This window comes from Protopterus annectens, chromosome 3.part1 (genome assembly GCF_019279795.1).
Source record: "Protopterus annectens isolate FY-2018-M chromosome 3.part1, PAN1.0, whole genome shotgun sequence".
Classification (NCBI taxonomy): domain Eukaryota; kingdom Metazoa; phylum Chordata; order Ceratodontiformes; family Protopteridae; genus Protopterus; species Protopterus annectens.
In genome coordinates this window covers 1645104517-1645116990 of record NC_056732.1, presented here as the reverse complement: position 1 = coordinate 1645116990, position 12474 = coordinate 1645104517, and the positions used below count along the sequence as shown (strand labels likewise).

At 37.2% G+C, this 12474-nt stretch overlaps 1 protein-coding gene across 4 annotated transcripts in view; it reads right to left on the bottom strand.

The window, feature by feature from the left end:
- The window catches only part of AKAP9 (A-kinase anchoring protein 9), a 3155794-nt gene that overhangs the window by 553041 nt on the left and 2590279 nt on the right, over positions 1 to 12474 (bottom strand). For all 4 annotated transcript variants that reach the window (XM_044067665.1, XM_044067666.1, XM_044067667.1 and 1 more), the window contains 2 exons: positions 9560 to 9739; positions 8089 to 9099 (listed from right to left, as the gene is read on the bottom strand). In XM_044067665.1, coding sequence (XP_043923600.1) covers positions 8089 to 9099; positions 9560 to 9739 — 1191 coding nt within the window. The remainder of the gene's footprint in view (positions 1 to 8088; positions 9100 to 9559; positions 9740 to 12474) is intronic.

The following is a 12474-nucleotide window of genomic DNA, read 5'->3' as shown; positions in this document are numbered from 1 at the left end:
ACTATGGCATGGATAAGGCCAGTCTATAACCAAATAAGATAGGTTATTTCGAGCACAAAAAGTGAAATTGGTTAGGCCTAAAATGGCCCAGAAGGGCATTTAGCTACCACTAGCTTATGAACCTATGGATTTACCCTTCAGCTGTGCTATGGGGAGGAATAACAGTAGTTTTGCTTTACAGTGTTAAAACTGCTTTTACTCACACCTAAATCTTACAGTGTTTTACTACTCCCTGTAGTATGTTGCTGCATTGCGTACTTATGCCACAGTCAACATTTTGCTTTCTATTTCCTGGAATGGCAGTATCATTTGCGATACTGCTCCTTTACTTAATTTGTCTGGCTCATTTCAAGCTCATACTTCCACTTCTACATGTGATACTTATTACTTCCACTCCTACATGTGATACTTATTACTTCCACTCCTACATGTGATACTTATTACTTCCACTCCTACATGTGATACTTATTACTTCCACTCCTACATGTGATACTTATTACTTCCACTCTTACATGTGATACTTATTACTTCCACTGCTACATGTGATACTTATTACTTCCACTCCTACATGTGATACTTATTACTTCCACTCCTACATGTGATACCTATTACTTCCACTCCTATATGTGATACTTATTACTTCCACTCCTACATGTGATACTTACTACTTCCACTCCTACATGTGATACTTATTACTTCCACTCCTACATGTGATACTTACTACTTCCACTCCTACATGTGATACTTATTACTTCCACTCCTACATGTGATACTTATTGCCACTGTTCTTATTTTTCTCCTCCAACTGAAAGTTTTAATTTGGGAAGTCAGCATGCATGTTTAGTAGAAAAAGTTACGGTTTGCAAAATTTGAAGATCTGCAATGCAGTGTGAACATGATAAAAAAACAATGGGCACTATGGAAAAGCTTGTGATACTTTCACTGCTGCCTTGCTGTCTGTGGTAGATGTAGTTACTATTGAAATGGGAGATTTGTGTTGTGGCCCTTTAAAGGTACTAGGATACATAAATTGGAACGCACTCCTGAACTCCAACAGGCTAGTGTTGCTTTGGCTACAAGATGAAAGACCAGCAATACACATAAAGCAGAGAACCTACTACAGGAGACAGAGTCCATTTGTGATCTTCTATAAGCTGCTGTCTGGGGCTCCAGTCATATGGTGGATTGCGCTTGAAGGAGATATCTGAACTTTAACTGTGGCTCTTTAATGAGTGGCTGGCTGTTTGCAGTGGGACTTTATTTTACAAATGCACCATTCTCTTTGCCACAGCTGGAAACAGTTTGTCCAATTCTACACCATGGCCAACTTTGGACTGGGAACTGGGATGGACATTGCATTAGATAATGTTTTATTTTTATGTTTCAGAATGGTTTGGTTTAGCATCTGACTGTAAAGTACATCTTTCATTCCAGAATTCTGATAATCAATATGGATTAATTTCTAGTAAAAAAAAAAAAAAATATATATATATATATATATATATATATATATATATATATATATCTACATATACATAGGTTCATAGGCTGGTACTAGGCTATCGGCCCTAGGGCCTATACAAGCCTAGTGATAATTCCCTGGCTATTTCTTTCCACACTATTTACTTCCTGGACCCCTATATATATATATATATATATATATATATATAGATATATATATATATATAGATATAAGTTTACTATCAAATGACTGAAAATCAAAAGACTGAATCCCAACAAGACTGAATCTTCAAAATACTGAATACATTTTTAATGCAAGGGGCAAGCCCCCCCTGCTAACTATATAAACCAACTCAAAGATCACACAACAGTGGAGAAGGGGCAAATTCCATCATTCAGTATTTTGAATTTTCAGTCTTTTTGGAAATCAGTCTTTTCATTTTCAGTCATTTGATAGTAAACTATATATATATATATATATATATATATATATATATACACACACACACACACACACATATATATATATATATATATATATATATATATATATATATATACACACACAAACACACACACACACACACACACAAATAGAGATGTAGCTAGATATACAGACAGACGGACACACACACATTTTTGCCTCCATCCCCCTGCCCTCACACCCTCGCTTAAATATTCTGCCTCCAGAATCACACCGCTTCTGCCAAAAGAAGCAGATCTGAGGTGTCTCTTTCAACGAGCTGGTTCCTGATTAATCAGAGAGCTCCTGTTCCGTAGTAAGATCTGTACTCCTACTACTCAATGAATATTTACAGTGCTTATGATTAAATACTCAAAAAAAAGTTGAACTGAGCTGACGTTCTTATTTATACTGTGAAATAAGATGAATATTAAAGTGAAAACCTAAGATGACAGAGAGTGAATGATATACATTCATAGTACTTCATTCTTAGCATGAGCTTTCAGAAGCCAAACTCTCGAAAAAAATTGAACGTCCTGATTAACAAAAATTTGCACAAGGCCCCCTGCTCTCTATTCCTTAGTTAGGACAACTGCTTCTTAGTTGGGGAGGTTCTATCTTATATGCTGCTTGATTCTTTTTCATACTGAAGTCATTTCAGTTTTCCAGACTGACTTGTTCTTATATGTGTGTGTGTATTTGTGTGTACACACACACACACACACGTGTATATGCACATACATTAGTAAAGATAAATATCTATCTATATTTACACATATCTATAGATATCTATTATCAATATATATATATAAATCACACAACAGTACTCAGGAATGAAATGAAACATTCAAATACCAATGAATCCAAAAAACTTTAATCCAAACTGGTTTCGCTGCTACAAATGCAGTCTCATCAGTGGTATAAAATCTGTAATAAAACACATTATGCTATCCTACATAACCCTATAAAAATCACTTTTTAGGGACTGCTAGATGACTGTCAGGAACATTGCAAACAGTAACACACACATCCTCTAAAGTAGACAGAACAGGAGGAATGGCTGTAGGATCTGAAAAATCCTTCTGTAACAACTCAGTACTTTCTGAGGGACTGAGAAATCTCAGTTTTCACCCAATGAAAAGAATGCCACATTCTAGCAGTAGTCTCTGAGACAGAGAAACACCCACAGGGAGAATCAGGATGTGATCTCTAGATTTTATATGACATATAACAAAAGCCACTTTACATGTAGCAGCTAACACTGGTACAGCGTGTCAGCCATCCTACAGGATACCATGTGAAAATAAGTGTCTGTGTAATTAGAAATAGCTTGGGAGCGCACACACACGAAAATACCTGTCTGCCACCACAAAGGATTAAGGATATAAGCTGCTAATCAGTTGCTTCCTGTAGCCCATGATTTCATCCTACATTTATCTACTGTACGACTGAGCAAGTCATGTAACCATACAGTGTTCCTGGGAACTTGTGGCCAATGCAATTATATAGTTAGTTAGTTAGTTAGTTAATAAATAAACATACATACACACACACACAAACTGCAGCTGCAAAAATGACTGCTGACGAAAACACTGACATTTTCAGTGATGAGAAGTAGGAAGGCATCAATAAGCTTTCATGACCAACAAAAAGCCTCGCATTTTCAAAAACCTCAAGGTTCAACACTTAATATGCCAAAGAAATATAAATTCATTGTTACTCCAGACCTGCAAAAAGCAGGTACTACTTTGTATGAAGGTGAAGGAGCATCAGTATGTACAGTGGATATAAAAGTGTACAAACCCCTGTTAAAATGCCAGGTTTTTGTGATATAAAAAATGAAACCGCAATAAGTCATTTCAAAACTTTTCCCACCTTTAATGTGACCTATAACGTGTACAGTTCAGTTGACAAACAAATCTGTTAGGGAAAAAAATAATAAAAAATAAAAAACGTACAATAAATACACTGGTTGCATAAGTGTGCACACCCTTAAACTAATACTTTGTTGAAGCACCTTTTGATTTAATTACAGCATTCAGTCTTCTTGGGTACACACTTAGCATCAATTAAAGAGACTCTGATTAACCCCAAATAAAGTTCAGCTGTCCTATTAGGATTTTCCTAACATTTAGTCAGTTGCCTGCTACAGCAAAAGCCATGGTTCGCAGAGAACTTACAAAGCATCAAAGGGATCTCAATGTTGAAAGGTATTAGTCAGGAGAAGGGCACAAAAAAAATTCCACAGCACTGGATATGCCATGGAACACAGTAAAGACAGTCATCAAAAAGTGAAGAAAATATGGGACAACAGTGGTGTTACAAACAACTGGACATCCCTTCAAAATTGATGAAAAGACAAGATGAAAACTGGTCAAGGAGGCTGCCAAGAGACCTACAGCAATACTGAAGGAGCTGCAGGAATTTCTGGCAAGTACTATTTGTGTACTGCATGTGACAGCAATCCCCCCGTATTCTCCATATGTCTGGCCTATGGGGTAAGGTTGCAAGACGGAAGCCTTTTCTTACACAGAAAAACATCCAGGCCCAGCTAAAATGTGCAAAACAATACATCAAGTCTCCCAAAAGTATGTGGGAAAATGTGCTATGGTCTGATAAAACCAAGGCTGATGTTTTTGGCCGCAATTCCTAAAGGTACGTTTGGCACAAAATCAACACTTCGCATCACCAAAAGAACACCATCTCCATGATGAAGCATGATGGTGGCAGTATCATGCTTTGGGGTTGCTTTTCTTCAGCTGGAACTGGGGCTTTAGTCAAGGTTGATGGAATTATGAACAGTTCCAAATACCAGTCACTTTTGGCCCAAAACCTTCAGGTGTCTGCTAGAAAGCTAAAGATAAAGTTCATCTTTCAACACAACAATGACCCCAAGCATGCATCCAAATCAACAAAAGAATGGTTTCACCAGAAGAAAATTAAAGTTTTGAAATGGCCCAGCCAGAGCACAGTCCTCATTCCAGTAGAAAATCTGTGGGGTGACCTGAAGAGGGCTGTGCACAAGAGATGCCCTCGCAATCTGACAGATTTGGAGTGCTTCTGCAAGGAAGACTGGGCAAATATTGCCAAGTCAAGATGTGCCATGCTGATAAACTCCTACCCAAGAAGACTGAATATTGTAATTAAATCAAAAGGTGCTTCAACAAAGTATTAGTTTAAGGTGTACACATTTATGCAACCAGCTTATTGTACGTTTTTTATTTTTTATATTTTTTTCCCCTAACAGATTTGTTTTTCAACTGAACTGTACAGGTTATAGGTCACATTAAAGGTGGGAAAAGGTTTGAAATGATTTATTGTGGTCTCATTTTTTTATATCACGAAAACCTGGCATTTTAACAGGGGTGTGTACACTTTTTACATCCACTCTATTAAATGATGTACTTCTGGAGGGATGTCCTACTTATAAACCTTTAGACATAATTTTACAATATCTACTCCCACTGAAATGGTTTTGAGAACTTAACTGTCACATTAATCAGTAAACTATATTTTCGATTAATCCCAAAGGAAGTGGTTGATGTCATCCCTCATCTCCTCCTCCTCCTCATAGTTTTAAACAGGAAGGAAAATGTTAACTGGGTCACTAAACCCCCCCCCCCCCTTACAAACAGAATTAAAAGAAAATACAGTTTGCTATCTAGTCAATATACATGACTGCAGATATTGGTCCCAATATGACTGCAGTGACATATTAACATAAGCATTTTAACTCTTGCTACTTTTACAGTTGAGACAGATATAGCAAAATAATGTTAACTCTTAAACAAGGGCTTCAGTCAGGATGTGCTAGATGCCAAGATTAAGGATGTCTGACAGTTCAGTGCTAAGCTAAAATGGATGACATGATATATTCAAAATTTCCAAGTACAGAAGGAAGTGGGGCACCTGATTTGCTGTTAATTATCAATTCTTGCCTGCACAAAAAATGTCTATTTTACACAAAAGTGAGCAGGGAAAATGGTGAACCAGAAACACCTGTATGGCACAGTGTGTACAAGCATCTCCAGGACTTTTATGTAAAGATTATTTTCAGTCAACACCTCATATCTTGTGCATGGATGGTGTCTAGGTAAACCTTCCAACAAACAGTTAAGGCACCTGTAGAAGGATACAAAAAAAGTATACTCAGTGAAAAAGATTCCACCAATTTAAACTTTGACCAACAAACAACTTCTCTCCTGGTTAGAAGGCAAAGCTATGGGATGAAATTTAGGTTACCCCAACATCAGACAGACTGTTTGCATAATATCCAGTAAGGATGGAAAGAGTGAAAATGTCATCATGTCTTACAGACGTGACATCATGTCTTACAGACGTGACTCGATAAGGGAAGTACCTGATCAGAGCCAATAAAAATGCTTTATGGTTTCAGCAAAAAAATCATACCAAAGATAGAATATGTAATTGTTACAAGGCGCTACAGGTAGTAACCCCAGGAGGGGCAGATCTTCAACAAACTAAACCACTCGAACCATGCCCCACCCAACAGAAGACTACAAGGGCTGTTGGTGTGACTACAGGAAACAGTCAAAGAAAGGTGTCCTCAGAAAACAACCATTTGGCTGCAGGACATGTGTTTTTTTCTGGATCACAGTAAAGACATTGGATAAAAACTGAGAAACCTTATAAAAAGTCATGAAGAAATGCTCAAAATCAGTACTACTTACCACTGAAGTAGATACACAAGAAATTAGAAAAAAAAGTGATAGTCTTAAGTTACGTATGCATTCTACCCACTGGTGAAAATATCTGATCTTCCCTAAAGTGAAGCAGACTTTGAGGGATAGTGATACAAATCTTGTTTTTCTATGTCTGTTGCAACCATATCAAATGCATTCCCTCATCCACTTAATGGAAAAAAGTGAAAAAGCTCTTGGCCGCTTAACATTCTGAAATTAAGTAACAAAATTTTGTTGCACAAGAACACAAAGCTTCACTCAGTTAAGAGTGCTATGCCAATTTTCTAAAAAGGTATTATAAAGGTAATCCATAGTTTGAAAACAACTCTCAAAACAATAATCTTTGCATCACCCAACATGTAAGAATGGACTCTAAGATATGCAGGTAGATGAAAAAGCTCAGCTAATGGAGCAATCATAGCAGAAAACTGGGTCTATACTATATTGTCAAATGCACTAAACGTCTAACCCCATCCTGTTGAAGTCTTCATTTGTCAAATGATCATTTCAGCAAACTTTTTCCCATGGTAAGAAACCAGTGGGCCATTATCAGGAATTTACCCTTTTCTTCACTGTAGTGCAATTTTAGAGTTGCCATATTTAGTAGGGGGTGGCGCAGCTCCCCAACAGGGTGGGTTTTTAATAATGCTGAGGTCTGTAGGTTGGCCAGCTTGTTACTTACTGCAGGAAAAAATTTTCACTGAAACAATCGTTCGATGGACAAAGATTTGACAAACAGGGTTCAACAAAGAGGTGTTCGACATTTAGTATGCTCGACAAATGTGATACATACCCCAGAAAATCATGTACACAGACTCCTGCAGCAGACAGAACATGCAAAGGAGTGACATTCATATGGCTGAATCACTGCAACATCCTTTATTCCAGCTGCATCCTTCAAGGAGGTGAATGCTCTTCTTGTCAATCTCAGCCTAAAAATGGTGCTTCCCATTCATTTAGGACAGTTTTATACCCTGAGAATTACAAGAGGTTTAGAGGTGGAGCCTTGTCCACCCTGAACTGCCCACAAAGCAATTGTCTGAAAGGAAAGGAATACCTATACACTCACTTCAGGAAATTTTCATTATTATCACAGAGGTGTGATTCAGCTCCATTATCTTTATGACTCACAAGCGGCTAAACATAACTTTTAAGAACATAAAAAGGATCAAACAGATAAATGCATGCAAAAGAATTACAATGAAACAGGGTGTGCTGTGTTAAAACTGCCTAAAGTAACGTCATCTCTCCTATAGATGTAACTTTTTGCCTATGCAAGATAATAAAATTACTACATAAAATGTTGCCTTATTTATTTTCCAAATAAAATACCATCAATCAAAAAAGTTTTATCTACATTTAGCAATTATATGGGTACAACTGCCATGGTTTTGTGATTTTTTTTCCTCAAATATTAATCATGCAGCTAAAATATGAAACAACTAATGGGTGCTGACATACCTCACCATCTGTAACTGCTTGTTCTTCAGGAGCTTCTTGGATCTTTTTCAACAGTTCCTTCAGCTCCCTCAACTTTTCTTCTTTCTCTGCAGCATCCTTCTTTGTAACTTCAGCCTCCTTTTTATACATTTCAAGTTGTTTCTGCATTTCAAGTAACTGGCTCTCCACAGCCACAACTCTGCAGTGCGACTCGCTCACTGCTTGATTTATGGACTCCTTCTGAAGCTCATCAACAGTTTTCTTAAAGTCAGACTCAGCTTTTTTACTTAGTTTACTTTTAGATGAGTCATGCGCAAAATGTATCTGTGCTTTATTCACCGTTAGGTCAAGTACTTTTTCTTGCAGCCGCTCAGGTTCAGTTCGGGACAGCTCCTTCAAGTTTCTCATTTGAGTGTAACATGAGTTTAACTCCATATCTTTTTCCCTCACAGACAATTCAAGCTCTTCAATCTTTGCTTCCAGCCTTTTGATTATAACTTGTGCACTTTCTTCTAAAGCTACAACTTGAGCCTGATTAACCAATAATGCTGCTGTCTTTTCTCTTAAGGCTTCTTCCAGCTCGGTAGTCTTATCTTCAAGTTCATGTTCTGTAACAGGGGAATAGCCATCCATTTGAGAAGATCTGTAATTTTCTAGAAGTATTTTGTGTTCTGTTCTAACAGCTTCTAGTTCTTGGTTCAGTTCTTCAACTTTCAGTTTTGCTTTCTCTAGTTCATCTTTCACTATAATCAGCTCTCTATTTCTTTCATCTGCACAACTGTTAATAACCTCTTTCTCAGCCATCACTATTTCAAGCTGGTGCTTCAGGCTCTCTGCATCATCTGGTGCAGGGAGAGAGTCCACTGGAATTGTATTGTCCATCTTTGCAAGCTCCTGCTGTAGTTTTTCAATAACTTCATTTAGCTGCTCAATCTCTTCTTGACTATCCTTCTTCAGACGTTCCTGATCACTTTTAAGACATTCTATTTGTGCTTCCAATTCTTTTATAAGGTCATTTTTTTCTTCAATAACCTACAGTTGGAGACAACAAGAGAGGACAATCAAAAGCAGCAAAGAACAACATATTAAAATGTAATAGACATTACAGAAATATGCATATATACACATGTCAATGATATGTAAGGCTATCCTTAAATTGCTGGAATATTTTTTGACAGACTAGTAGTTGCACAGACATACCAAAACCAACATCACAATACGTACTAAAGGGAAAGTATTTTTGATATTTAAATTACTATCACATGTTCATTTAGCTCCATAGTTTCCCTCTCTGTACCTGATAATCATGGCATAGACCTTTCTATATGCAGGAGACCGGAAATCATAGAAGAACAAACGGGTCAATGGCTTCTCTCAAGTAAGGTTGCTGTAGAATGTAATTCAGCTGTTTAGAGCCTTGAACTCAAATCACTTAATCAGATTACCTGAGTGTACAAATTACAGAATAAATAAGTGCTTTAACTTTGCTGACCTTATTGTCAGATGCAATATCCAGTTGCTGTTGCAGTTTGGTGATTTGTTCATTTAACTGCTCAATGACTTGATCTTTTTCCTGGATAAGCTGGGAATGTTTTACACTGTCACAGTGATGACTTTCAAAGGATACATCCCCAGTTTCTTGTGCACTGCTCCTGGCATTATCCACTTCATCCTACCAATACAAAAAATATTAATTAGTAAAATGTTACTAAGAAAAAATACCAATCAGTGAAGTACTAACATTAATTATTGTGCTTGTAAACTATGCTAAAGCGATGAAACAGACCACTAAGAAATGAACAAATACCAACATCATCTCATGCACAAACAAATCATATTAATACTTTAGTAATAAGCAATTTATATTTTGGGAATGGAAATGCAGGAATCCCTGAAAGGATAACTAGCACAAAAAAAAAAAAAAAATAAAGCATCATATAGAGTACTTTTGATGGGGATTAAAGAATCAACATACTTTAAACTTCAAACACTGACAAAGGCACAAACAGACACGGATAACATTTTATCACTGTATGTCACATTCGCCTTACTTGCGAGATAAACTATCACACAAAGAATCAGAATAATTAAAAGAACCAAGGGCATCTGTACTCCCTGAACCTAAAACCCGACTTCAGAGTACCAAACTGCTGCATCGCCTCCCATATCTATTAGAAGGACAATGGACTCAATTTCAGGGAGCTACAACAAGGTAAAATGTTGGATGTGGGTCTTAAAAAGGAAACCTGCAGCCGGAAATACCTCACTACCCATCGTATCTGAAGGTATTGTACAGTGTTCAAATGGTACCGCTCTTTCTATGACAATAGCAAAATCAGGTTTACACTGTAACTTGTTCTGGCTTATATGGCAAATGGGGTTGTGCAGTTTGTTTATACAAGTGTACCTAAATCTTGAATCAGCGTGCTTCAGTGGATCACTTAGTTATTATGAAATAAGTGGCATACGCATACAGTATGCTCAGCTATACATTCTGGGGACTTCAATTGAGTTTCAGACTATGTTTAAAGTTTACAGCAGGCAAGCCACCCTAACACAATCAAGCACTGAAAAAAGGCAGGCAAAAGACAGAACAGATTGTAAGAGGGAATTTTATAAAAGTTGTTTATTTAATACTCAAGTGCCTTCACCTAGAATAAAATATAAAAAGTGTGTAGTGATAAACAAGCCACAAAAAATTCTGCACAACTACAGTAAGTTAGGAAAAAGTTATTAAAATGGATTACAAAAACTGAAAACATTATCTCTGTTTGGATTTAACCAGACTCGCCTGTAGAAATGGAATTTAAGGGGCCTTTTAAAAGGGAGCCCGAAGCTACATGCCTGTGTCAGGGAAGGCAGATAATTCTACAAGACTAGAACTATCTAGGTAAAAGGTGGCCTATTTGATCTGTTAAAAAAGGTCCTGAAACATCCATCTGTTTCTCTTTTGATGATCTCAGACACTGTACTGAGTGGTAATGGACCAGGAGTGTCTGCAAGTGGACAAGACTCAGACTGTGCAAAACACAAACATTCAAAAACAAATTGTGAAACACTGGCCTAGCAGCAACTAGCAACCAGTGCAGATCCCAAAGGACTGCTGTTATGTGACAGGAGTGAGAAATACCTGACAAAAACCTGGCAGCTACCAGGCACAGTTATGTATGTGATACAGCTCTGCCATTAGTAAAGGGCACAGCAGCAGTCAAAACAAGATGACACAATGGCATAAATTATCATCGCAAGGCCCATATAAGGAATAAAGCAACCTTTAAAAAGGGAAAACTGCAGCACAGGAAAACGTCAGTTTGGTAAAAGAATGTGACATAAAAGAACTTGAGCAAGAGGGAGTGTAAAAATACTTGGGAATTGATGAAGGATTGGCAATAAAACATGAATAAATGCAAATAAAACTCAGTAAGGAATATTTTAGAAGACTTAAATTAATCCTGGAAACAGTATTGCCATCTAGGAACAAGATCCAAGCCATAAATCAATTTGCTCTTCCTGTTCTAACTTATAGTTTTGGAGTGACTGACTGGCCCCAAAAAGTGTTGGATAGATTGGATATTAAAACAAGAAGGGTGCTTCATGCTCACCAAATGATTTATAAAAATCAGTGTATACCAAAATTATATATTCCCTGTCCTGAAGGAGGTATGGGCCTCCTTGAAATTGGTTACAAGTTTAGATCTGCAATTGTATGACTTCACACATCTACTGACCTCATGAGATCCAAATGTAGTGAAAGTTTTGAAATATGAGGAGAATAAATCTAAGATGACATCTCTGCTTACTTTAGCAGAAGCATATCGACGTCAAGCAGTAATGGAAATCAAACCAGAAGTAGATAAAAACCAGGCAGCACCTGAATGTGCTAAAAAACAGAAGAAAGAATATAAGGTGAAGGACCAGATGAGAAGGCAAGAAATGTGGAAAAAACAAATATAGTTGCAAGTATAGAAAACTTCTGGAAGAGCCTCATGTTGATCAAGAACGAACGCAGGAATGGTTAAGGAGAGGTGAATTCAAATAAGAAATGAAAGGTTAATATTGCCAGCCCAAAACAGTGGGCTACGTGCATGCTGGTTTACAAAGTCCATTGAACATGTGGGACTGTTACATTGGAGATTGTGCAAACATTATGGTATTGAAGTGGCTGAAAAACACTGGAAACATGAGCCACAATGAATCACAGAAAATGATGAAGTTTACATCACATGAGATCACCCAATACCAACAGTTCAAAAGATAGATGCTAGAAAACCAGATATAGTGATCCAAGAAAAGAAGACAAAAGTAGCATTGATCATTGAAATCGCCACACCTAGTGACTACAGTGTCTTGCGTACAGAGACGCACAAAGTCATAAAATACCTTGATCTGCAGGCAGAAATGAAAGCC